Below are 27,740 nucleotides of genomic sequence, written 5' to 3'. Positions count from 1 at the left end.
TGTATGATTCCAACTACATGACCTTCTGGAAAAGACACAACAATGGAGATGGTAAAGAGATCAGTGGTTGCCAGGGCTTCTGGAGTAGGGAGAAAGAGATAAACAGGTGCAGCACAGGGGGGTTTTAGGGCAACGGAACTATTGTTTTTGATACTGGAATGGTAGACACACATCATACATCATCATATATTTGTCTAAATCCACAGAATGCACAACACCAAGAGTGAATCCTACTATATACCACACACTTTAGTTAGAAAGAATATATCAGAGGGCACCTGGGGGGCCCAGTTGGTTAAGCATCTGACTCTTGATTTCAGCTCAGGTCACGATCTCAGGGTTGTGAGACCAAGCCTGGCATCGGGCTCCATACTCAGCGGGGAGTCTGCTTAAGATTCTCTCTCCCCCTCTCCCTCTGCCCCACCCCCTGCTCACACTCACAAATAAATAAATAAATAAAATCCTTTTTTAAAAAAGAATGTATCAGTATTAGCTGATCAATTGAAACAAATGTACCACACCAGTGGAGATGTTAATAATGGGGAAAGCTGAGAGTTCCCTATAATTTCTGCTCAATTCCGCTGTAACCTAAAAGTGCTCAGAAAAGTCTTACTACGTGTGAAATGTGTATTTGAAAGCTCTCTGTATCAGTCAGCACAGACTTCGTTATGCCTGGTAACAACTGAAGTCCAAACCTCAATGGCCTAAGATGACAAAGGTTCAGTGGTCACTCACACTACCCGGTTTTGCCCAGGTCAGGAGGGGGCTCTGCTCCACACAGTCACGGACAAAGACTCTCTCCTTAACCAGACTGGCAGTAGGCTCCTCTGAGCACTCCCTCCGTGTCCTCGCCACACCTTTAGAGCCCAATTATAGCAAGGATCCTGCTGAGTCAGTTTAGAGAGAATATACCCCCTTTCCTGATATCTGCTCATTCTCTATATTCTAACCCAATTCCTTATCCCCACCCGTGCTGTCTGCTCACTGTGGCCTGCCCGCAGCAAGAATGTGGTTTGGTCTGGCCAGGATGGCCCCCTTCCCCAGGATGACTCCTCTCGGTCCTGCGTCATCTACTGACCCCACCCCACCCCCACCCTGCTCCTCGGCTATAAATTCCCCTGTCTCTACAGGTTATGCAGAGGTCTCCTTTCCCTTTCTTCCAACAGTTTCCAGATGAAATCTATCTTTACCACTTGTGCTGGGGGCTGGCTCTGGTCTTCTCTGACATCACTCAGAGGCTAAGGCTGATGGGTGGGTTTTCAGGCATCCTGCTCTACCCCAGGCCACCCCCTCCTCCAGGCGGGAGTCCTTGAATAACAATAATGACTAGATTTGACCACACAAAACCTAAAACACTGCTAGAGTGACAGTATAGTAATAAAAGGAAACACAACAAAGTAGGGAAAGACGCTTGCAGACAAACATGGGGAAAACCTCAAATTTCACCAAAAATCAGGTGAATGGAAATGAAGCCTACAAGAACACAGCCATATTCCAACTATCAAATTATCCTTCTGAGGCACTGACTGCCCAGTGCTGGCAAAAGAACCAAGAACAGGGCACTCCCACACAGAGCTGCCAGTGCAAACCGGCAGAAAAATTTCACCAAATCATCAAAAATTTAAAACTTCGTCATGTCTTGTGACCCTTTCACTTCTAGCACTCTCTCCTGAAGACTGCCAACAGAAGTACTCAAAAGGCATTTTACATTTTTAAAGAATGTTGAAAAGGGGGAAAAAATGAAACATGGTAAATAAACAGAGGATCTATAATATCAATAGAATATGATACCACTATTAAATATTACACTTAAAACTACAGGTTCATTGAAAGGCTCCATGAATCTTTAAATTGCCGGGAAAAAGTTGTTTATGTGTACTTGTATTTTGGGAGAAAGAGAATCCATCACTTTCATTAGTTTTTCAAAGGGGCTGAAAATTATTGTTTCAAATATTTAACAACCTGAGAAGATGTTGCCATATATTTATTCTACATTGTTACAAAAAAACTGCTTTCAAAGCTAAACAAACTCTAGTATTGACAAAAATAACAGATTTGTATATATCCACATACACGCAAACACATACAGAGGAATATACTCATCAAAATCATACATAGGTTCAGGGATGGTTTTTATCTTCTACATCTTATTCAGTGTATCTGCTAAATTTTAATTGAACATCTACTACTTTTGACATAAGAAGACTTCTAGCATCCCTATGCTGAAACTGACCAGCAGCATAAATTCAGAGAGAGTTTCACACTGGCTAGGAAAAGAGGTGGCGTGTTTCTAAAATATTTCTCTTTTTCTTTTCTTTGGTTAGCCTGATCTTTTTGGAAGTGAGGGAGGAGCCCTTCATTTCCCATAGGCAAACCCTGTTACCACCTTCTGGCATGAATTACAGACAGATCCAGGGCATGATATGTTTCTATACCTAAATCCTGATTTTTTTTTATTTTTTATTGTTATGTTAATCACCATACATTACATCATTAGTTTTGGATGTAGTGTTCCATGATTCATTGTTTGTGCATAACACCCAGTGAGTGCTCCACGCAGCATGTGCCCTCTTTAATACCCATCACCAGGCTAACGCATCCCCCCACCCCCATCCCCTCTAGAACCCTCAGTTTGTTTTTCGGAGTCCATCGTCTCCCATGGTTCGTCTCCCCCTCCAACTTACTCCCCTTCATTCTTCCCCTCCTGCTATCTTCTTCTTCTTTTTTTTCTTAACATATATTGCATTATTTGTTTCAGAAGTACAGATCTGTGATTCAACAGTCTTGCACAATTCACAGCGCTCACCGTAGCACATACCCTCCCCAATGTCTATCACACAGCCACCCCATCCCTCCCACCCCCCACCACTCCAGCAACCCTCAGTTTGTTTCCTGAGATTAAGAATTCCTCATATCAGTGAGGTCATATGATACATGTCTTTCTCTGATTGACTTATTTCACTCAGCATAACACCCTCCAGTTCCATCCACGTTGTTGCAAATGGCAAGATCTCATTCCTTTTGATGGCTGCATAATATTCCATTGTGTATATAGACCACATCTTCTTTATCCATTCATCTGTCGATGGACATCTTGGCTCTTTCCACAGTTTGGCTACTGTGGACATTGCTGCTATAAACATTGGGGTGCACGTACCCCTTCGGATCCCTACATTTGTATCTTTGTGGTAAATACCCAGTAGTGCAATTGCTGGATCGTAGGGTAGCTCTATTTTCAACTGTTTGAGGAACCTCCATACTGTTTTCCAGAGTGGTTGCACCAGCTTGCCTTCCCACCAACAGTGTAGGGGGGTTCCCCTTTCTCCGCATCCCCGCCAACATCTGTCGTTTCCTGACTTGTTAATTTTAGCCATTCTGACGGGTGTGAGGTGGTATCTCATGGAGGTTTTGATTTGGATTTCCCTGATGCCGAGCGATGTTGAGCACTTTTTCATGTGCCTGTTGGCCATTTGGATGTCTTCTTTGGAAAAATGTCTGTTCATGTCTTCTGCCCATTTCTTGATTGGATTATTTGTTCTTTGGGTGTTGAGTTTGATAAGTTCTAAATCCTGGTTTTGAACTATCCTGGCAGCTGGTACTGAGAGGTGTACAGTGGCAAATTTTATTGTAAACCTAACAATTGTGTGTTTCTAAATCTACTATTTTCAAATCCTATGGTGTTTGAATTCATTACTATTTCATTCATTCCTACATCCCATTCATTCCTAATTCCCAACTCTGACTACACATTAAGATCACCCGGAGGGGCGCCTGGGTGGCTCAGTCAGTTGAGCATCCGACTCTTGGTTTCGGCTCAGGTCATGATCTCAGGGTCGTGAGAAGGAGCCCCGTGTCGGGCTCTGCGCTCAGCGTGGAGTCTGCTTCAGATTCTCTCTCCCTATCCCTCTGCCCATCCTGCTGTGCATGCTCTCTCTTGCATGCGCTCTCACTCTCTCTCTCTCAAATAAATAAGTAAATCTTTTTTTAAAAAATCACCTAAAGAGTCTTTACGATATCAATGCCTATGACCCACCGAGGTGTCAGGTCTAAGGAATGTGTGCTTACTAAGGACCTCCAGACTATTTTGACATGCCTCCAGGATTGAGAAGTCTTGATTTACCCATGCAGCAAGCAATCATTAAGCCCCTGCATTAGTTTCCTATAGCGGCTGTAACAAATTACCACGAACTCAATAGCCTACAGCAACAGCGGTTTATTCTCTCACAGTTCTGGAAGCGAGAGCTCCAAAATCAAGGTGTCAGCAGGGTCGCATTCCCACCTAAGGCTCTAGGAGGATATCTGTTCACTGCCTTTTCCAGTTTCTCAGGGCTCCAGGCGTTGTTTGGCTTCCTTGGCTTGTGGCCACTTCACCCCAATCTCTGCTCCATCTCCATGGCCTTCTCCTCCACGTCTGTCATACGAGGACACTTGTCATTGGACTGGGAACCCACCCAGACAATCCAGGATGATCTCCTCACCTCAAGATTCTTCAGTTACCTCTGCCAAGATCCTTTTTCCCAAATAAACATTCACACGTTCTGTGGTAAGGATGTGTGCCCATCTTTTGAGGGGCTACCATTCGAGCCACCTGCCAGATGGCCGGCCGGGCCCATGGGCAAGCTGTCACCAAGTTCTCAGTTCGACTAGACAAGAACGTGAATGGGGGCGAAGGAAGAACCTGCAGGCAGGTGCAGCCAGGGGCTCAGATAAGCTCGTGGACTCTAAGGTCCGACTGTTTTTGGCTACTTACTGGCCCGGAGAGCTTGGGAAGTCATCTAAACTGGTCAGCTTACACATCTGTTAAGCAGAAATCATGCCAGTTATCTGCCTCATGGGGCTCTAACATTGCCGACTCTTAAAAGATACTTTTCCTAAAAGACTCACAAAGACATCTGGCATCTAATAAACACTGTAGGGCTTTTCAATCCATCTTTAAAATAAACTAAGCAATGGACAACAGAATCACACAAAATTGTCCTCAAAGACACACTAAAATGTTCTGTGTGTTCTATCTTTACCTGTCATGAAACCTTCTAGAGAAGGAAAGAAACCAACATAGATGGAGTCAGGTAGGAAACACTGCTCATATTTGGAGACAGAGGAGGCTGCAGCGACCTCTGAACTGTCTTTGTCCTTCTTCTAACAAAAAATAAATAAGTAAGAATCCTGAAGTGCAGTGAACTATTTGTCCTGGTTTGTGTTTCCTGAGTCCACATAATGATACTTGACACAGTGACTCTTACATTAACACCGCTGCTTCATGTTTAACAGCCGGATTTCAGAAAAAGCAATGAGTTAGGTTATTCAGGAGGGCGACTCCTTTGTTTGCCTGGTATTTTCTGGATGAGAGCAGGCAAAGGAAAACTCCCGGAAGATTGGTTCCAGATTTTCCAACAGGGTAACACTCCACAGAAAACATCTGACTTTGATCTCGATTTCACCTTGAACTGGGTTTACAACAATGTGGGGTGTGTCGATTTCTTTAAAGAAATCTATTTGGGGGCTTTTGCTTTTCTATCCTATGGAGAGGCACAAACTCCTCTTTCCCAGGTGTACCCCCAAGCTCTTCTCCAATGTTTAGGTGAGAATGAACTCTGTATTGTGGTTTCTGACCACAGAAAAAGTTGCAGCTTATTTTCGCTGAGGTTTGGCTCCCACCGACCAGACAGAAACCATTCAAGGAGCAACCTTGTCTCAAGCTCTCTTGACCTCACCTGGTCTCCATGCAAACCGCCTGCCAGCTACCTTCCATTTGCATTGCTGCCCTGTTATCTGTTCCAAACTCTTTCAAATCTGCTTATTTTTCTAATCTCTTCTCCCCTCCTTGGGTAACACTACTCTTTATCTTGTGGTTTTCATCTTTATTACTCACATTTCCTCACAATCAGCATTCATTAAAATATTTTAAATTAGGACCTTTACTGCCTTTCTCACTGAGCGCGTTGGGTCTTCCCATATGACACATTTTTAATTCTTATCACAGAATTTCAGGCAGTTTGTACATTATATTCTATTAAAAACTCTATTCCACCCAAGGTTGTCACAACTCAGAGGCACAGCTTTCGGGGGGTGTTTTGTTGGGGATATATTCACATATTCACTTTGTTAGCCGGCAAACACGGTCCATGAGCTTGTATTTCACACCTCATTTGACATCACAATTCAAGAGAAAAGTACAAAGAAAAGCATTATTTATTTAAATTATGGAATGAATTCTAGAGGGATATTAGAAAAGTATAAATTGTCATACCAAAGCATCAATCCCTGTCCTTCGTCCAGCCCCGAGGAGGTCAAACACTGACGTGAAGGACGAGGAGGAAGATGCTAGACAGGAGAGCGTCTCATAATTATGTAACTCTGCTTATGTAACGGCTTGTCTTCTGCAATTTTTTTCTCTCTCCTAAAGAGAATGCAAAATTGATTCTCACAGAGCCAAAAGTGATCACCACAGCCTATGTTTTTTCTTCAGTGTAAAACAGCACCACTTGATCAAATATTTCAAGAAGTCAATTTCCTACCCATAGACCATGGATTCCGCCCTCCCACAGACCCTTCTAACTCAGGACAGTTTGACAGGCGTGCAACTGTTCGACTGGATGATGGTGTGAAAGCGATTAACACATTCAGTAGAAACCGTACTTGGAATTTTATATCTGGATCTTGTCGCCCGGGCTCACGATCGGGGTCCCATTCTGTCCGTGATGCTGGGCAGCGGCCGCCGCTCCCCGTCAGCCACGCGATCACGTGGGTCACAGACGCCACCTGCATCGTCTGTCACTGTCAGTGCCGTAGTCCGGTGATTTTGTCCAGCGGGAGGCTCACGTTGGCGCTCTGAGCGCGTTGAAGGTGGGCCGGGCTACGCTGTAGTGGCCGCTGGGTGAGGTGTGTTAAACGCATCTTTGATTCGTGATATTTTCAACTTATGATGGGTATATCTGGAGGTAACCCTGTTATGAGTCAAGGAGGATCCACACCCAAGATGTATACCCAAGGGGTGATTTCAGAGGGTGTACGTCAAGGCATCCCACTCAGGCCCCTCCAGCACAGCAGGACTGTGGTAACCGCAAGGCCCCCTCTTGTTTCTGCCCCCGCCCCCAGCATCCATCCCCCAGAACATCTCCCATCCTCTAAGCCATGTCGTTCGGGTGGGCTGGCCACAGTGACGGGTTCTGGTGGGCCCATGATCCAAGCTGGGCCAAACAGAGCCAGTGGACCCGACGGGGAAGAGTGGCGTCCTCCCTGAAGTGACCACACCCGCAGGATGGACACTGGGAGCTGCTGGTGGCCAACCTGCCACCAGGAGGGAAGATCCTGCTAGAGATGCTGCCACGCCAGAGGAAAGACAGGGGACAGGTCGCTAAGGATGCTGCCTCGGGCCCCTGGATCCAGACGTCCCTGGTGGCAGCCCCCCTGTGCGTCTCCATCCGCATGAGGAACCCAACACCCTTCACGCTTGGGCTTCATCAGTGCGGCACCCAACAACAAAGCCCAGCTGACCAACACCCCCAGCAGCCCAGAGGGAGCCTGGGCCCAAGCGCAAAACAGAGAGGAAGCCACAACCCTTGGCGGGCACCAGATTTGAAGGGTGTGGCCAGTCGCGCTAGCTGGCCGGCATCCTCCTACCCTTCTTCCTTTACAACAAAGACCACCCCCCAGGGCACCTCTCCAAAATAGGGCCAGGTGTTCGCTTTCCCAGACTGCTTCCTGGGCAAAGGCAGGGGCCCACCACTTCCCCCTGAGATCTGAAGAGACGACTTCCAGGTCTTCTTCCCTGATAAAAAAGAGATACACAGGAGAAGCGGCTCCCTGCCCGTGTTCATGAACAACCGGGTGAGCTGGTGATGCCTGGAACTGCTGCAGCCACCTTGTGACCGTGAGCAAGCTAGAGGGAGGGCGACAGCCAGTGAGCCGGGCACAGCAGAGCGGAAGACACGACACGGCTGGGTGGCACCGTCTGTGCTGCCGGATCGCCAGCCGCCAACCACCCGCCCCTAAGTTTCTCGCCGGGTGAGATGGTAAAACCGTGTTGTGGCGGCCACGTCCGTGGGTATCCCAGTACTTGCGAATGAAAGCACCTGAGCCAATGTGAGAATCCCAGGCTCTCCCCGCATACTGATAGCTCAGGTGCGGGAACGCTCAGTGGGCGGACAGATTTCCAGGGAAACCAGGGGCCACGCGAGGTTGCAGATGAAAAGCCCCTTCGAGGGAGGGAAAGCAGTATAATCCGAATGTTGAGCTTGGAGTAGTCAATATTCCTAACAGGGGGCTCGTAACCACTCAGTCCCTTCCCTTCGAAAGAGCTCTTGGAAGCGGGCAGGACTCGGTCCCAGCCGAGGTTGGCCGGGGTCGCCAAGGCAGGGGGCACTGGACGCAGGACTGCCCTGGAGGAGGCAAGCTCCACGGAACCTCCCTGAGCCTCAGGAGCCCAGCCACCCGCCCACACCCCGGTGCGATCCCAGAGGACCCCCTGGGGGCCTAACGCCGTGCAGTTTAAGTACTAGAGAGAAAAGAGAACGGGGTATGACGATCGCAGAGGTCTGCAAGGGGCTCGCCTGCCCAGCTGAGGCCTTGGAGTCTCATCCTGGCTGAAGTGGGGGCCTTTGTGGTTTTAGGGCGGGGGCTGGGGTGACATGTCTAGTGGCTCATTTTGGCCCAACTCCTTGAGAGAAAAGGCTGTTACCACAGTGGAGACAGCTCCTTCTGCCTGTTTGGGGTCCTGATGCACGGTGACTAGCAATGACCTCCCTCCCCAGCCCCGTGAAACCCAAGGCCAGCGTCTGAGCTGGACAGGACGAGTGTGTGCCGGCAACACCAAGCTCACCCGACTTCCCACCCTGACTCCATATGCCAATACCCACGTATGAGATCTGCAAAATGGCTGCATTTAAGCACTAAGACACAATCACTCAGTCGCTCTAGGCACCCTCCGCTTGCTCATAAAAAGGTACGTTTCCCCCTCGCCTCTTAGATCATTTCTGTGGTCCTCATTTCATCCTTCAGTCGTCATGCGAACAATAACAATAATAACAATCAATTCCTAAAGTACGGTTCTCAAACCCTGCGCATATGTGACTTCAGGTAATTTTTGGAGACTGCTCACCTGATTGGGCCTTAGGTGTATAGAGAGCGTAAAGAATAAAAGCCCCCTCGGGCGGCACAGCCCCATCATGGAGCCATTTGGAAGCCAAACAGCTGAGCGGTGCTGATGAGCGAGGGGAACACGTTGCCCATCAAAGGCAGAGGCATCACCTCATTTATGCGCACGTTACTTTGCCATCAGCTCTTGCAGCCACCCCGGCCCCCCCACGGCCGCGGCCGCACCTGGGGACGTCGGCGCTCACCTGCTCTGCGTGTCCGGGTGGTGGCCCACACAGGTGAGGGTGGCCGCTGTCTGCTCGCTGCCGCTGTCGATGTCCTCCTGGACCGCCCACTGCTGCTCACTGCTGACGCGCACGGCCGATATTCTCACACCAGCTGCAGCCTTAATTCTGTGGGGCAGGAAAAAGATGTATAGTTCAAGACGAGTGGTAAAAAATACGGAACCAGAGCACATCTTCCCTCTCCTCTGGGAGACGTAGGGGAGAGAGGCAGTAAATGGTTTTCCTTTGCAAACTAAGTGTCCTGTTATTTTTACAAGCGCCCCAAAGTAGGAGCCCCAGCGTTTTGCCAAGCGCGTTAGTCTTCTGTTGCATCAACGCGCTGGGAACCAGATCGCTGTCTGCTTCGGGGGCCACGAGTGATGGAAATGAGGCAGGTGTGTCTGGGCGGGTGTGGATGGAATCCGCTCGCCCGGCTCTTCGCCTGGAGATGGGGAGGGGTCCCCACAAGGTGGAGGGAGCACACACGACCGGGGGCGGCTGGGGAAGCCCAGGGGACCGAGGAGGAAGGGGCGGCCCCAACCACATGGGGAGAAGGGAACGATGGGGCATGCCGCTGTCGGGAGAAAAATACACACAGCATCCAGGCAGGATAGTGTAGCCAGGGAATGCCTGGTATGGTGTTGGGAGATCACAGTTCCCCAAGGAAGAACCCAAGGACCCAGGCGCTCCGGCACTGAGGAAAGGCCAACTCACAGCCTGGTTGTTTTCCATGTGTTCCCTGCTCCTCAAATGACCCTCTGCTGCGACTAACCAGAGCACGTGTCCTGCTCTGTAGCAGGATTCAAGTTCTTGGATAGCAGCTTTGGGACTTGCCTGAGCTGGGGACATGTCCGGGGAACAATCAGGAGGAAGACAGAGCCATGGAGCGCCCTCTGCTCGCCATGCCTTAACCAGGTAGACGTAAGAGCGAGAGGATGTGCTTGGACTTCCGAGCCCAGGAACAAACACAGCACAGGGTCAGCAGGTGCTTGGCTGGGAGGAAGCATGATGTCCCTCTGCTTCCCAGAGGCCTGTGGACCCACAAACACTGCCCAGTGAGGCCCTGGGCACCCTTTACCACAGGTACATCAAAAGGAACATGATAGGAACGCCGGGGGGCTCAGTCGGTGAAGCGTCTGCCTTCAGCTCAGGTCATGATCTTGGGGTCCTGGGATGGAGTCCCAACCCCATGTGGGGTTCCCTTGCTTGGCGGGGAGTCTGCTTCTCCATCTCGCTCTGCCCCACCCCCCACTTGTGCTCTCTCTCTCTCTCCATTTTTCTCTTGCTTGTTCACTCTCTCTCAAATAAATATAAAATCTTAAAAAAAAAGAAAAGGAACATGATTCAGCCGTAAAAAGGAATGAAGCATTGACACCCACTACAATGTAGATGAACCTCGACAACATCAGTCAACATGGGAGAAGCCAGACACAAAAGGCCGTGTATTGTGTGATTCCATTTATGTAAAAGGTCCAGAAGAGGCGAATCTGTAGGGACACAGAGCAGACTGGTGGTTGCCAGGGGCCGGGGGCCCTGGGGGAGAAGGGGCAGTAACCGCTAGACTAACCGCTAGACTAACAGGCTTGATCGGGACTAGACCGCACCGCGAATGTGCTAAATGCCACTGAACTGGTCCCTGGGAAATGGCCAACTGTATGTTACCTGAAGTTGCCTCAATAAAAAAAAAAAAAGAGAAGAAAAGGGGGTAGAAAGAATAGCCCCTCCCAGGAGAGGTTGAAACTTAAAAAAAATAATAAAAATAAAAAAGCATTTATCAACACACACACAAAAAATCTCCAAGACCCGAAGAAGGGAGCATATAAAGGCAGAATTTCCAGGAACAGGAGGGAGCGGTCTGGACTCAAGCGCTGTCCTAACCGCTGGCTTTGCTGCCTACTGTGAGGAGCCCGGGGGTGGAATCGGGGGCTTCAAATACCTGCAGAAATAGGTAAACAGACAAGAAAGGCTTCTGCTTCCCTTATTCTCCTCGGGCAGGTCCTCGCATCCAGCGCACGCTGAGAAGTCCCCCGGAGCCGCAGACACCCCTCCCGGCTCTGACCGACTCCCCTCCCGCTCCACCCGCGGACGAAGGCTGCTCCCTCCTGCAAGCATTCTTTCTCACCACCGTGATGTTCCCGGGGTTAGTTTATGCGAACTGTGAACAGACGCGTCTTGTTCTGTCCGCACTTTCAGCCATTCCATCTTGCTGCCAAAGGGGCAGTTGGAGAGAATGTTCCAGAACTCGCGCCTCCTCTCTGATGGCACTTGCTACTGTAACAGTTATCACGTTCTGTTGCATGCGCACGACTGCTCACGGAGGTCTTTCGTCAGGCAGCCCCGTGGGCCGCGTTATTACTATTGTCCTCAAAGTCCAGATGAACACATGTCCACCCTCCAGCCCCCAGAGCGAGTGGCCAGCTGGAGGTCACGGAGCCAGGCAATGGCAGAGCCAGGATTAGAAACCTGCTCCCATGCACGTGTATCCCCCGTGAGCCACGCGCGCACCACGCAGTGCTGGCAAATGACCCATGGGACCCATGACCTGCACTCCAGCTCCTAACTGAGCCCTAACGGCCCCTCTCTCTCCTTCAGTCCTGGAGCGCAACATGTCCACTGAAGATTCTCCTTGGGGTTTTTTGCTTATTTTTTTTGATTCTGATCCAAAAACAAGGCACAGTTCCCTCGTCGTCAGGGACTCGGCATCTCTGAACGGATTCATGCGACTGGATGCCAGGGCCTCCCCACTGCCCTCCTTTATGGTCTTTTTTGTTTTTCGAGACAGAGGCCATTGCAATGGGCGAACTCTCCCTGGGAGTGTTGAGAAGCAGGCCTCCAACCAGGGGCGACCACAAGTACCAACAGCAGGGACAGAGTCTGAGCAGCTCTGGAGGCCAGCCACTGTGCTCACCATTGTCACCGTCCTTGCTGGTCCTAAAGAGATCGCAGGGGAGGCCGGGAGGCAGACTTGGGACGGTGACCTGTAACCAACAGAGGTCACCCAGCAGGGTCACACCAGTGCCTAGGGCTGTGCATGAGGACAGAGGCAGAGAGCAGACCAAGGTGGCCTCCCAAGGTTTCCCTCAGATGGGATTACTGGCCCCAGGGCACCACAGACGCTTTTCTACATGCTGCGATGCTCTCGAGAAGGACGTCTGACTTCTCTTCACCTTTTCCTGCTTACCTGGAGCCCAGATGAGAGCCCATCACAGTAGCCGCCCCTTTGCTCCCCTCCCTAGGGCAGCCAGCCTCGGGAAGCCCTCCAGGTCTGGCCATCAGCGGAGGCATCTCTATGTTCTCCCCTGCAGGGTCGCCGGCTCTCAATTTCTACTCCACCATCCACACCCGAGCACTGTGCTCGGCATTAGGGCTCCAGACACAATTACTTTTCTCCTCTATCCCCACCCTCCTCCCGAGCCACCTAGGAGGACTGGGACCTCCTGCCTGACCCAGAGCATGCCACGAACGTTTCTGCCCTAACGCCTTCCTGCGTTGCTGGTCTCCTTTGGTTCTGGAGCTCCCCCGAGCTGCAGCAAAGTCAGACCTGAGAGGCTCACCAGGCTGCACCGGTGATCTGGAGCACAAGAGAGCCAGAAACTTCAGTGCGGTTAATTTCGAGGCCAAGAGGAAGTCTCAAGAAAACAGATACCTACAGAAGGGAGCCTTCCAGGCTTCCTAGGGCCCACCCCTCCCCCAGAAAAAGTAGACTTTCAAGCTGCTAAATACCTTCCAAAACTTCCATAAAGACAGTCAGCTTTCATGCCCACTAAGGACAGGAACCGTGAGCTCAACAGTCACACATGAACTGTCGCCGTTAGGGCTGGGAGCCACACAGGACAGATGCACGGTATCGTGGGGTTTGTCTTAGCTTTTATTCTCAGTTATTATTATCGGTAGCAATGCACTCTCGCAAGCCTCCTTCTACAGCACGCAAAAACAGACACTTGCCCATCAGAAGGGCTGCCACAGAAAGAGAATATAGCAAGTGTTGACCTATGTTGACTCGTGCGCATTGCTGGAATGTGTGAACGTGGTTCCATTTCTTTGGAATACTATCTGGCAATGTCTCCTAAGCTGAATTTCTGTAGATCTATAGCCCAGCACTTCCACTACTAGGCACATGCCCAAGAGAAATGCATGCATGTGTTCCCCAGAAGAGCACAAGGGAGTTCATGGCACAGCACCATCCTATGAAGCCCCGAATGGAAACAGCCTAAACTGCTCACTGAGAACAGGAACAGATACCAGTGAATACGTGCAGCAGAAACAAGAATGAGCGGTCTACCACCACCCAAAGCAACATCATGAACATACAGAGATGCTGTCGGGCAAGAGAGGGCACACTGCAAAATCCCATTTACAGAAAGTCAGGCAAACAGATCTCTGAGGTAGAAGTCAGCATTGTGGTTACGCTTTGGGGAACTGGACGGGGCCCCCAGGGGGGCTTCTGGGGCCCTAGCCATGTTCTGTCTCCTTCTGGATGTGACTACATGGTAGGTTTCGAGAATTCATCAGGCTGTGCTCACTCGTGTGTACTTTTCTGGACATCTGTTCTAGTTCCGTATAAAGTTCACAACAAAGCAAGCAGACCTCATGTCTGTAACAGGGATGCCAAGTTGCAGCCAGGGCAACACCGACCACTGGATGTGACCTCCCCGCTGCTCAAGCTCAGTGGGAGGCCTCAGGATGAGTCAGACCACCACCACCCTGGACACAGAGGGGCTTCTCCCCCCAGCTGCCACCACCCCTTGAGGTCCCCACTTTTGTTCTGAGGAGCAGAGAGTAATCTGAAACTTTGACCTTGTCAATGATGGGGAAGGGTCTTAGAATCCAGATGAGCACCTCTGCTGGTTGGACCAGGGACCAATGACATTCCAGCGGCTGTGGGTAAGCAATGAGAAAGACATCTAGACTCGAGGCCAGTCTCTACCCAGCAGGGACTAGAGACAGGGCAGAGGCCCACAGCTTCTCCATCTCATTCCCCCTATATCTTTTCAGCCCACCATATCTACCACCTAGCAGGGAACAAGAAAACTTGCCTGATGAGTGCAACCGAGTCTTTCTGTCTTATACTCAGGTCATCCACTTTAGAATTAAATACTCAAATCTAGGCAGGATTTTTGGCCATTTGGTTGCTTACACAGTGGATGTGCAGTAAAGGATTAATCCTCTGCACTGACAGACTCTCCTCTTGTGGTCAGTGTGGCTGCACCAGCTCCAGGTCTCACATCCTCATCCACAAAGGAAAAGCATGATTCTGTCCTTCAGAACAAAATCCTGGAGCTGGGTTTTCATTGCCTGAATTAGATTGAGGATTCTACCTTGGACCAAGAACTAAGTGGCCTAGGGGGTAGAAGAACAATGCTCACTGGTTTAGCCAGTCAACTACCACCCCTGCAGTAAGAATAAAGTTAAGCCCATCTGAATCACACTGCAGTAACCACAAGAAGTGGTCACTGAAAAATTCAAGTCACAAGAGAAGAAATGAATGCTGGGTATCAAAAAACAAGGCTAAAGGCAAATTACTGAGGTTCTACCCCTCTCCTAAATAGAAGTTATAAAACTGTTCCTGAATTCCAGTTCTTAGCCCAAATTCTTCCCGATTTTAGATTATATTCGTTAGAATAATTTAAGCCCAGAAAAATCCATGTCTTGAATATTCACTAAGTGTGTTTTAGAGAAATATTTTTAGGCTTGGTGATATTCTTAACACTTGTTATGTATAACAACAACAATATCTAAAACTATATGAAAACTATTAATGGTCTAAGTGCTATAATGAGCTTCGGGGATCTGGGGGCCGAGCAAGTAAAAAGTATGACCACAAGGTGGCAGGAGTACACAGCAAGATTTATGGGGCAACACTTGGACAGGCTTGCATGCTATGGAGTCCCTCATAGTGTAAGATCTTCCAAAAGATATGGCACCGCCACCACCCCGAAGGGGACGAGGGCAAGGGAGCTCCAGGAAACAGGAAGATCAGAGGGGGGTTATGTATCTACCTGACATCACTGAGCAACACATGGACAAGTCTGTGGATCAGAGCAGACTTATAACCAGAGTTTATGGCTAACAGACGTTGGGTATGCAGGGTTTTTGCAGGGTATGCAAAGCAGGCAGGCTCCAAATGGCTAAAAATATGCTTATTTGGGATATATTTATAACAATCAGATGTGTAAAGATTTGAGTTTGGCGCTGGCAGGATTTTGAGCTAACAAGTCCCAGTCTGCTGTGAAGAAATAAACAATACAGGGGCCAATATACAGGGACCATCTTTGGCTCATTTATATAACAACTACTTTCTGATAGTCACAAAAAAAAAAACCTTACATTTATATTTCCATAGGGTCTTCATTATACAAATATTTATCTGAATTCTTGTAGTTATGGGATTCCATTGAGAAGAATACATTGGCAGAATGAGAAACTACTTGTTGATGAACTGACTCCTCAGATAATCGGTCCCCACTCACACATGCCCTTGGGTGACAGCGCACCTGTGCCCACCCACCACTCCCACATCCCTGCCTTTGGGGTTGGTCCGGTGCTGCTGGGTTTCAGCTACAAACACAGTGCAAATGCAATGCAAATCCACTGCAAAGTGAAATTGCAAATCTTGTGGTCCTGGAGGATTGAAAGCTACGGAGAAAGAGAATCCAGGAGGGGGTCCACCAACAGCCGCTCAACAGATCTGCATTGACCGTTAACAAGTGAACGGGAAAACAATCAACAAGAAGGATCCTTTCTTCAAAAGAGAACAGTTTGAATAGCAAAGCATCGTGAAGCTCTTGAGGAAACTGGGGAAGCCCTCGAACAGGTCTGCTAAATTGATCCTCTTTGTGATCCTACTGACAATGTCAGGTGTGAAATGAAAAACGCAGTATTGCGCAGTCATAGAAAATTGGAGGAGAATAAACTGTCAACAGGAGATGCGTGCTTTGTTTTAAGTGGCACAGAGTGGGAATTGCTGAACCTAAATTTTGTTTAATATGAGAGAAAATAAACCTGTCGTAATTTTTATTTCATTTCTTAAGGAAGAAAAAAAGAATCCCCATCAAGGTTCCTTTTGCTCACTATTGTCTATGACACTTTATGCTCCCATTTCAGTAGATTCCTTTCAAGTGGCCAAATATTCTCAAATTAAAGAAAAACTCCTAACACTCTTGTAGCTTGGAATGGCAATGCTCTTTAAAAAGGCAAGTTTGATGTGTGTAAAAATATGCGAACATTCTGTATTGGTGGGGAACCTACTCCCTTCTGGTTCCTAGAACGGCAAGTGCCTTCCGACCCCTGCAGGAACTTCTCCCTAATCTTCAGGTTTGGGCAAATGTCACCTTCTCGATGACAAAGCCTTTCATAGTTATCCGAAACAGAACACTAATACCCAAACTCTTGGCTTCCCATGCTTATTAGCTATCTCCCCCACTGGAAGAAAGCACGGGAGAACAGGTGTTTTTATGAGTTTTACTCCCTACTTTATCCATGGTTCTGAGAACCAGGCCTGGCAGATGGGAGGCACTTAACAAATATTGGCAGAATGGAGGGTCTCTATCTAAGGTGTCATCTGTCTCTGGAGGCCCCACAAATATGACTTTGAAGATTGAAGATGCCCGTTAAGAGAAAAAAAGCCACCAAGGACAGGGGAGGAGGTACAGGCATCGGAACCCACTGGACCAGAGGTTTTTGAACTTTCAAGCACAGCAGAATTACCTGCTGCTACTTACAAATATCTAGACCCAACCTCCAGAGACTGTAATTCACTAGGTCTGGGGCAGGACCCAACAGTGCTGTGTTTTTAAACAAGCTGCCGTGAGGACACGTGTGGTCCTCAGAACACTGGGTAACAGCGTTTGGGACACATTCCAGACAATCACATGCCATCAAGGAGAGGAATGCCAGGGAACATCTGGTGTTCGACACACTCTCTGAGATAAGCCCAGCTCTGGGCACTGGAGCATTTTCAGGGCGTGATTCAAGAAAACTGTAAAGATGCTTTTAATTTGGATCCTCCCAGCAAACCACTTTCTGTGTGATCAATCAACCAGAGAGAGAGAGATGTATGCATCTCCCACTAGGCACCTGGAGGCTGGCAAAGTCAGGCTCTGCTGAGAGCTCATTTCAGACCATGATTTTAAACTCAGAAAAGACTGCAGGATAGGGAAAAAGAGTCTGGGAGGGAGCCCACGACACTGGACCAGCCAAGATGGCCGCAGGACAGGTCGGCGGGGGGAGTTCCCTCCTCTCCAAGTGGCTGAAATCCAGGATACTGAGAATAGATCTTTTCGGTCTTCTGAGTATGAAAGAGATCAGGAATCATCCTGAAGGACAAACAGACAACGCGAGCTAGGAAAGCACATAGTCCTTCTGAGCAGAGTGTTGGAAGACATCGGAATTTCAGCTCTGAGCATAGGAACATGCTAAGAGGGATCTCGATGCACAAGAGAACTTTCCCCAAGCAATACCTGCTGACTCCTTGGGGCGATCTCCCCTCTCTCGTCTCCCTGTTCAATTCTAGCTTTTATCTAGGAAAGTCAGAGTCTAAGCAAACTCTATGTATAGCTTTTGACAAATCAGAAATTTAATGTTTTTACAAGCAAAAGAATGGTTTTAATTATCGCAATGTTCCTATCACAAGAGGTGCCTTGATCTCGTCATTTTGTTTGTTTGTTTGTTTGCCCACCCCTTGGGAGATAGCTAGATATCAGCAAAGCCCATTTGCAAAGCAGTGGGGTCCCTCATAGCAAGAAAGAATGATAAATAAGAATGAGCTTGAGGCGATTTCTACCACAATTCTAGAAATTTATTTTCCACTCTGGCCAAGGCAGCTCTGAATGTGGAAATGCCAGTGGGCTCAGCTCTGCAGGAAGCTCCACTCAGCCTGCGGAGCCAGTTCTCCTGTGCCTCGTCGAGACTGTAATTATGTTGTTTCCCCAGCCAAACGACGGCTTCTACAATACAATCATTTCTTCCCTGACTCGGCTTTACAGGCACTTGGCCAATCTCAAATCACAGTGCCTTCTACAGGTAATCCAACAGACCAGGACTGCCCCCAAAGTTCCTGCTGGGTCTCCCCTGCTCTGTGCTGGCTCTATGAGTCTCCAAATGACCACAAACTGGGGAAGGGGGGCTTAAATCAACAGCCTCGGTTCTGGAGGCCGGAAGTCTACAAGCAGGGTGCTGGCTGGGTGGGCTCCTTCTCAGGGAGTCTGGTCCATGCCTCTTCCCCGGCATCTGGTGGTTGCCAGCAACCCTCGGCTCCTAGACACCTCTCTCCGCTCTCGGCGTGTCTTCACACGGCCTCCCCTCCGTCTATCTGTGTCTCTCCTCTCCTTACAAGGACACCGGTCACTGGACTGAGGGCCCGCACTAATCCCAACTAATTGCATCAGCCATGATCCTATTTCCAAATAAGGTCCCATCCTAAGGTTTGAGGCAAGCAGGAATTTGGGGGATCTGACACATGCTCTACAGGCACGAAGGCCAAAATAAAGGAGGTGAGGGGACAGTAAAGGTTTCACTCCTCCGAAGCACCAGGTGCCTGCGGGGAGGGCCCAGAGCGCGTCTTCCTTGGCCGCTTACTCAGTGCTGGTCCGTACTGGGCGAGGCGGATAAACTCCAGGGCAGCCCTCTGATCCCCCAACTCCCGGTGATCACAACTTTGTCTAATCCCTTCCCTGTGAGTACGGGTAGGACCTGTGACTTGCTTCTAACCAACAGACGACGGGAAAGCAATGAAATGCCACGCATGCACCGTGAGCACACTTGGCAGGGGCAGGGAGATGGAGATTTTCTCGGGGCCCTATAAATGGCTTCTCATGGTTCAATTAGCGAGGCAATACTGTTTAATGGGAAGCGAGGATTAGTAAATGCAGAGTAATTAAGAACCAGAAATGTTTCTGAAATGAAAGCGATTTGGAAAGTAGATACAGTCTCAGGGGGTTGGGTTCAAAACGCTACTGTGGGGTATTGTGTTTAATTTAAGGTCTATTCACTGAGTACCTATTACACATCAGGCATTAACGAGCTGCTCTGTGTGGGACAAATGGACAGTCCTAGGAGACAGACAGACAGAATAGTGAAGTTACCACAGACTGGAAGCTACATTTCTGCCTTGAAAACCAGACCCCAGCTGCATGACCTTGGGAAAGTCACTGAGTTCCTCAGTCTCCCCATCTGGAAAATGGGACTGTTAATAATAGTACCCACCTCACAGCAAGGGTTGAATGGAGACAGTATGTACGAAACGCTTAGAGCAGAGCCTGGCCCATAATAAGGACCACACAGCATTCATCATGCAGGTGGTGGTGACAGGAGTGCCCAGGTAGGTCCCCTTCCTAAAGCAGCCTGCCCCCCAAATGCTGACATTCCAAAGATTCATCCCTTGTTGCTAAAATGCTTCAGGGACAGACTGAGAAGTACAGAAAAGCTGTTGGGGGAGCCATCCAACAAGCTCCCGGCCTTGGTCACCTCACCCACAGAAGACCAGGCAGACTAGTGGGGTTGGCCCAGCATCCAGCCGCCTCTCTTGATATAGCACTTGGACTTCCCACTGGGAGCAGCGCACGCTCAGACCAGAAGTTCCACTTGAGCTGACTCCACACTCAGCTTCAGGAATCGGTATGTGGGTGGCCAATCAAAGCATCATGTCCTCCTGGAGAAAGTGACTGGTCCAAGGAGAAACCACATGACCCAACTACACCAATCAGAAATATCCCATCTCCTGGCCGCAGTGGACGGGCTCACAAATAGACTAGGACCCGGAATTTGCTGGGAAGAGTTGAGCCCAGCTCTCTGTTCACTAAGCAGCAAGCATGGCAGGACTCCACCTCCTGCCTGAGAATGAAACCAACAGGTGGGAAAGAGATGGTTTCCCAGCCACATTGTCTGAGCATCTGAATTCAGCCAGACCTGAGGCTGTCTTGGCACTTTTCAGTTATAAGAGCCAGGAAATTCCCTGTAAGCTTCTTTGAGTTGGGTTTCTTCTATTTGCAAGTGAAAGTGCACTAACAGGGGCGCCTGGGTGGCTCAGTCGGTTAAGTGTCTGCCTTTGGCTCAGGTCATGATCCCAGGGTCCTGGGACCGAGCCCCGCATCAGGCTCCCTGCTCAGTGGGGAGCCTGCTTCTCCCTCTGCCACTACTGTTCCTCCTGCTTGTGCTCCCTCACTCTCTCTGTCAAATAAATAAATAAAATCTTAAAAAAAAAAGAGTCAGACTCTGACATTTCTGCCACTCAGAGGACAAAATAAAATCCCAAAGTTCACAGAAGATACACATATAAAGTTAGCCTGTAATCCAAGGGCAAGAGAACAGATGGTGGAAGGATGTTCAGTATTTCAGCCATCCTTGGGAGTACCGAGAACAAATATTAAACAAAAGGAATCTATGGAAACAATCCAAGATCCTCTCTCTTTGTCATACCCATCACTTCAGTAATAAATGTTAATAAACAAAGCAAAGGTATAAAAAAACTCAATTCATAACTCAAAAATAACCTGACCTTTTCTGGAATTAAACTCGTTTTCTGTCAAATCTGCTATTTGTACAATGTTTGGTGATATAAATTCTCAAATGCCTGATAAAGAATCATTTTGTCTAGTAACTTAAAGCAGTTTGTGAGCCACAGTGAGTTTTTTTCATCTCTTCCTCTCTGCCCAGACACGATCAAGGGCTCACCCTGACACCCTGGATATTCTGTGAACACTTGCCAGTAACTGGGTGAGTACTCACAGCCACCACAAAATACACACACACACACACACACATCCATATTCACAACTTCATCTACCATCTACAGGGTGATGACCCAGAGTTATTTTTGCAATACAGAACTTTCTCCTGAGTCTCAGCTACATGGCTGAGTGAATACTTTGAAATCACCTTTCAGAAGTCTCAAAGGAAAATCAAACTCAACATACTCAGATCTGAACTCAAGATCAGCCCACCCAAAAATCAAAAACAAAACCATCTTGCTTCTCTTGTCATCTCTGGGAAAGGACCACTGTCTTAGTCTGTTTGGGACATGCTATCACAATACACCATCAACTGGGGTGAGGTGGGTCCGGTGGGGGGGCGGCGCTTAAACAACAGAAATGCATTTCTGACAGTTCTAGAGCCTGGAAAGTCCACGGTTCAGGTGCTGGAGGGTTCTGTTCCCGGTGAGGGCTCTCTCCCCTGGTTTGCAGCCTGCCGCCTTCCTGCTCATATTACGGAGAGCAGAGAGAGGAAGCAAGCTCTGTCCTGCCTCTCCTTATAAAGGCACGAACACCATCATGAGGGCCCCAGCCTTGTGACTCGTGTACCTCCCAAAGGTCCATATCCAAATACCATTACTTTGGGGAATAGGGTGTCTACATATCAATGGGGGGGGTGCCCAGTCCACAGCAACCAACACATCTGAATTCCCACAAGGCCCTGTGTGGTCTGGACCACAATTACGAGATCATGAAGCTGCCTGTTGGAGGAAGTGGCAAAGCTAATGACTTAGCGGCTAAGAGCACAGACTCCGGAACCAGGCTGCCTGGATTCTAGTCCTGGCTCTACCGTTTAGCTGCTACATCACCACTCTGAGCCTCAGTCTCTTCATCTGTAAAATGGACTCACCAGAGCTCACAGGAGCCATCTTACAGGTGTCATATGAGGACTGAACTATGAGCAGTTAGTAGGTGGTATTTTAATTATCGCTCTAGACTCCTGGCTTCATGCTTCCCTACTGCTCCTTCTCAACTCCTCAGAAGCCCGGGGCTTTTTTCCCACCTGGCTGTACTGGTTCTGTTTCTCCTACAGATCTGTTTCCTAGCCTTCTCCTCTCACCCGTACTGCTGGGGGGCAAGCAGTGAACAGCATCCCAAGAGGCTCCCTGTGCCCCTCTGGCCTCCTGCTGGCTTCCAGGTGGGATCAACCAACAGAAGGCACAGCAGGAGATGAGAGGGTGAGAGAAGAGGCCGCAGTTTTTACAGCCCTGGCTTCTCCCTGCTGGGGAGGGCAGCTGAGCTCCTCGCCCTGTGAACACGGCTCCTGTGGAGAAGCCTTGTTGCCTCCAACTAAGGCTCTCCTAGGTCCCTGCAAATGCCCCCGGCCCTCGACCCCTGGGCCAGGGTGGTAACTGCTTAGCCCTGTCACCGGTCCTGGGTGCTTCACCACCCCTGGCTGGCTCCCTTCACCCTGCCCCCACCTTGGTCAGAAGCCCCCTTCCTTAGGTTCTCTTCGGGCTGTGCCCACTCTTCCCCACCCAAACCCTGACTGGTTCAGGCCTTTGCACAGACGGTTCGCTACGCCTGAAGCCTTATCCCTCACACACCACCCCCCCACCTCCAGTTATCTGAATCACTCCCATCCACTTTCAACTCAACTTAATCCACACCTCCTCAGAGAAGCCTTCCCAGGTGCACAGGACCAGGTCAGTTTTTTTGAGCACATCTCACTTGTTTTTATTATATCCCCGTCTTCAAACGATGCTTTGCACACACTTGGTGCTCAAAGCGCATTTGTCGAATTAATCGCACAATCCAACAGTGAAACACAGCAGGTCCCCGCCGTGGAAATGACCAGGCTTTATCCGATGCAGGCAGAAACAATGCAAACTGACATCAAAAACGAAGCCACTCGGGTGACTTCTCAACCTGAGAGATGTTTTCGGAAGATGTGGACACCTGCCATGTCTCGGTCACCGACAAGCGGCTGCTTACGAATGCTCCCTGGCCAAACTTTGTGTCAGAGCCTGTGTGGCAGACTCGGGCCCTAGAGGCAGGCTGAGTGGCAGGGAAGCCGGCGCAGGTTTCGAGGCCCCAGTGCGGCGCTGGGCCCAACCTCGGCCATCACTTGGTAGTAGCAGCAGAAACAACATCTCGCATCCAGTTACCGGCAAATACTTGCCAAGTGCCTTTACGTATTATCCCATTTGTTCCTCGTGAAAACCTGTGACCTGCTGCAGAGGAATTATTCACAGGCCCACGACTGCACCAGTGGGGAGATGCAGAAGAGAGCTGGACCCCCGTGGTCATGGGTCCCAGCCCACGGGTTCTCCCAGGCGGAGGCGAGCCAGCCTTGCCCACGCGGGCTTTGCCTCCTCTCGCCTGGGGAAGATCTTGACTGTCAAGGGAAGTGCCCAAGCCTCTCCTCTCCAGTGTCTCTTTCATCCAGCCTGGAAAGTGCCTTAAAAGGCAATGTAACAGAAAAGCGAAGAGCATTATTGCCAGACCCCCCAATGCCTGGGTTCAAAGCCAAGTGCTGCCATTTTCTACCTGTATAACCTAACACCAATTATTTTAGCCTCCTTGGACCTCAGCCTCCTTATCTGTAAAGTGGGGACAACAGTGTCCACATGGATGGTAGCCTTGAGTATTAAATGAATGAAGGTATTTACATCACACAGCACAATGCCTAGCATATATAGCAAATGCGTGTCACTTCTGTCCTTCTAACCATGGCCAGCCCAAGTGTCCCCAGGGACCAGGCAGGTAACATAAAGGTAAACAGCTGAGCAGATAGAGACTACAGTATACTGGTCCCTAATACTCACGTGCCTCAGTTTCACGGGATGCCCCATGAGCAACCTGTGTCCTCCACCCACAGAAGCAGCCCTCCTGTGACAAAAACCTTCCACCCGTGTAGATCGAACAGTATGCAGTGTGACTTCAGAGTGACTTAGCTGCAACAGCTCTGTGGCCCCAAGGCTACCCAGGGGCAAGCATTCTTGGATGAGTTTCTACTTTCTCCCCATCCTGACAATATTGCTCCATTTCCTCAGTCCAAGAAAATAGTCTTCCAAGACTACACTTGACACAGTAAACGTGTCAAACACACACATACATGCATGTGTGCAAACACACACAGTACTCCAGTACTTTTCCGTGCTGTGAAAAACAAAAACAGAGGCTCACGAGTGCAGATCCTGTGATGGGAAAGAAGGAGGGGTAAGGCGTCAGTTACCTACTCAGGTAACTGTGAGGACACAAACAAAAGACCAAGGAGACCAGACTCCAGGTGACACGGCCTTGCTTCACATTCCTGCAAGGGAAAATTCTGTCCTCTCCACACAGACCAGAGACCCTTCTGTTCTTTATTGAGTGAATAACCAGAGCACCCATTTGGGTTCCTGTGTTCGAGGATCCAACAGTTCTGTGTTTGTGATATAAGTTCCAATGTTATACACAGAGACTTGGCAAATGAGAAGCAGAAATATTCCTTAATCCTTCTTTCTAAAGAGAGACTTCCTATGTAATGGGACGTAAATGCAACCGGGGGGGGGGGGGGGGGGAACGGTAAGTGGCATAAAGAGAGCAGATTTCTGTCTGGGACATCCGAAGCCACTGTTGATGCAGCCACGGATGCTCAGAGCTGCCTTTCTGAGGCCATGTCTCCCCCATGCCTCAGACTCCTGAACTGTATGGCATCACTTCAGAAACCGTCTTCAGAGACATATAAATATATACTTCCAGAGGAATAGAAGTCCCAGAAGCCCCAGGTCTTAGAGAGCTGGAGACTTACTTCAAACATGACTAACAGCTCCTTGTGTGACGTTAGCCAGGTCGCAACACTGGTGGGTGGCTGTGTGGTGCCTCCCTGGGCCACATCATTTGGTGAACTGTTCTTATCTTTGCAGACCCAGAAACGCAACCAGATATTACTGGATCCCAGAAAAACCACCTCCTTTCTGTTTCACCAAAAGCTGAGTTATTCCCACCTCAGTGTCCTCGCACTGACTCTGCCCCCTCTCCCACTCTCCTGTAGTGCTTTTGTTGCGCCTGTCCAACTTTATTCAGCCTGCTCACTCACTGGGTATTCCCCTAATCACAGCCCATTTCCCTTGTCTTACTTCCACGGGCATTTTCAACTGCAACAAGCAAATCATTAAGCAGAAAACAAAAATGCAACAAGCCTCTACATAGAGAACGAAAATGCAAAAGCAAGCAGAATCTAGTAATTCGCTCCTCTGTGATGGACATTTATTTCATTAGCTGGCAGTGCTACAAAACTCACTTTCAATTCACCACTCCCCAATTTAAAAGACATAAATGGCCCAGGTGCTGACCCACGTCCAGACTACACTTGGCCAGACATTCTTTCTCCTCGCCAGCCCACTGACCTCACTGCCTACTAACCATGGCTCCATCTAGACTTTGCTCCATTCAAAATCAACAAGTATGCCAGTACGTACTCGTTTGGTTTAGAGAATATGGGCACCACAAACACCAAAACACTAAGAATTTCTCTGTGCCTCCCCTGCTAGAATATAGCTTCAGGAGATCAGAGAACCCTACCTTTCCCCACTAAACAGTCAGTGCAAAAACCAGTACCTAGCAAATGAAAGACACTCAAAGACTTGCTGACTTAATAAATTAATGAATCTCCCACAAGAGAAATTTATCTAACACTGATCTGCCTCTCATGGGTTAAATTAAAAATATGGTATTCCTTGGAGCCTCGTTTAAATCAATTGGTCAAATTTCTTTTAGTTGCCAAAACTACTATAAAGTATAGGGAGGTGACAAAAATAAAGCCATTTTCCCCTGGGAAACCATAGCCTGAAAGTCACATTAGGTCTGTGCCCAACACAAAGCGTTGTCCTGTGACCTAGAACATTCTGCTTCCCTGTCCCTCAAAAGGCTCCCTCTGGACAGAAGCCCAAGGTGAATCCACCCTCTCCAACAATAAAATCCATGGAGCAGCCTCCAGCTGCTGAGCCCCTTTGCAGGACGGGAACCAAAGAGCCAAGAAGGGGCTCAGCAGAGCCTCCCTCCAGAGGCCAGAGCTAGGGCCCAGTCCCCTCCACCCTGGACAGGCAAGTCTCCAGAGGCCACACAGTTGTTATTATCACAGCAGATGTTATCAGAAAGAAAAAGAGATAAATAAAACACCAAGCTTTCATCTCACCAATTTTTTGCCAAACTTTAAAATGCTAACAACTCATAAAAAAAGCGGGGGGGAGCCCAGGTGGCTCAGTCGGTTAAGTGTCCGACTCGGGTTTCGGCTCAGGTCACGATCTCAGGGTCATGAGACTGAGTGCCACAACGTTGGGCATGGAGCCTGCTGGAGATTCTCTCTCTCTCCCTCTGCCCCTCCCCACTCCTCTATAAAATAAATAAATAAATAAAAATAAAATGCTGGCAACTCATTCAATTTTTTTATATGCTTGAAATTAAATGTTAGAAAAAAATTTTTAACAAATAGGGAGCAAACCATATGATCCAGCAATTGCGCTACCATCTATTTACCACAAAGATACAAATGTAGGGATCTGAAGGGGTACGTGCACCCCCATGTTTATAGCAGCAATGTCCACAATAGCCAAACTGTGGAAAGAGCCAAGATGTCCATCCACAGATGAATGGATAAAGAAGAGGTGGTATATATACACAATGGAATATTATGCAGCCATCAAAAGGAATGAGATCTTGCCATTTGCAACGACGTGGATGGAACTGGAGGGTGTTATGCTGAGTGAAATAAGTCAATCAGAGAAAGACATGTATCCTATGACCTCACTGATATGAGGAATTCTTAATCTCAGGAAACAAACTGAGGGTTGCTGGAGTGGTGGGGGGTGGGAGGGATGGGGTGGCTGGGTGATAGACGTTGGGGAGGGTATGGGCTATGGTGAGCACTGTGAATTGTGCAAGACTGTTGAATCACAGATCTGTACCTCTGAAACAAATAATGCCATATATGTTAAGAAAAAAAAAAGAAGAAGAAGATAGCAGGAGGGGAAGAATGAAGGGGGGGAAACCGAAGGGGAAGATGAACCATGAGAGACGATGGACTCTGAAAAACTGAGGGTTCTAGGGGGGAGGGGGCAGGGGATGGGTTAGCCTGGTGATGGGTATTAAAGAGGGCACGTTCTGCGTGGAGCATTGGGTGTTATGCACAAACAATGAATCATGGAACACTACATCCAAAACTAATGATGTAATGTATGGTGATTAACATAACAATAAAAATTTAAAGAAAAAGAACAAAAACAAAAACAAATAGGGAGCAAGCAGTGTTCTCAGAATGTGGCAGACACCCCTATCCCTGAGGGTACATGAGAAAATTTTAGGGGGCATTACAAGGACATAATATTAAATACACTAAGTTGGAAAAAGAGAGCTTCTAATCTTTATCAACCCTTCTGGTTAAATCAAGTGGAGCACTGGAGTTGAGCATTACCATCTTTAACCTTCTCCAATGCTCACAGATCTCCACCTTTAACAGAGAGAACTAATGAGCCTCAAAATCCAGGCATTTTGGAGCCTTCAACTATGGAGTCTGAATGCTCTAACAGTGGCCTCTGTGTGTAACCACTTTAACAGTTGCCTTCTATTTACAGCAATGATACAGGCTTTCCATTTATAGAAGAGAAATAAGGTTTCTGTTGTAGGTGATTGAATTTAATAAAAATATCAG

The 27,740-nt window shown here is 48.6% G+C and overlaps 1 protein-coding gene across 1 annotated transcript in view; it reads right to left on the bottom strand.

Moving 5' to 3' along the window:
* Positions 1-27,740, bottom strand: part of TMEM132B (transmembrane protein 132B) — a 221,093-nt gene that overhangs the window by 166,424 nt on the left and 26,929 nt on the right. The window contains exon 2 of the mRNA XM_088019419.1: positions 9,342-9,488. Coding sequence (XP_087875545.1) covers positions 9,342-9,488 — 147 coding nt within the window. The remainder of the gene's footprint in view (positions 1-9,341; positions 9,489-27,740) is intronic.

The sequence above is a fragment of the Eumetopias jubatus genome, unplaced genomic scaffold (assembly GCF_037043125.1).
Source record: "Eumetopias jubatus isolate StellerSeaLion01/CBP00866 unplaced genomic scaffold, mEumJub1_p1.0 scaffold_16, whole genome shotgun sequence".
NCBI classification, from domain to species: Eukaryota; Metazoa; Chordata; class Mammalia; order Carnivora; family Otariidae; genus Eumetopias; species Eumetopias jubatus.
This window is presented reverse-complemented; position numbering and strand designations above follow the sequence as displayed.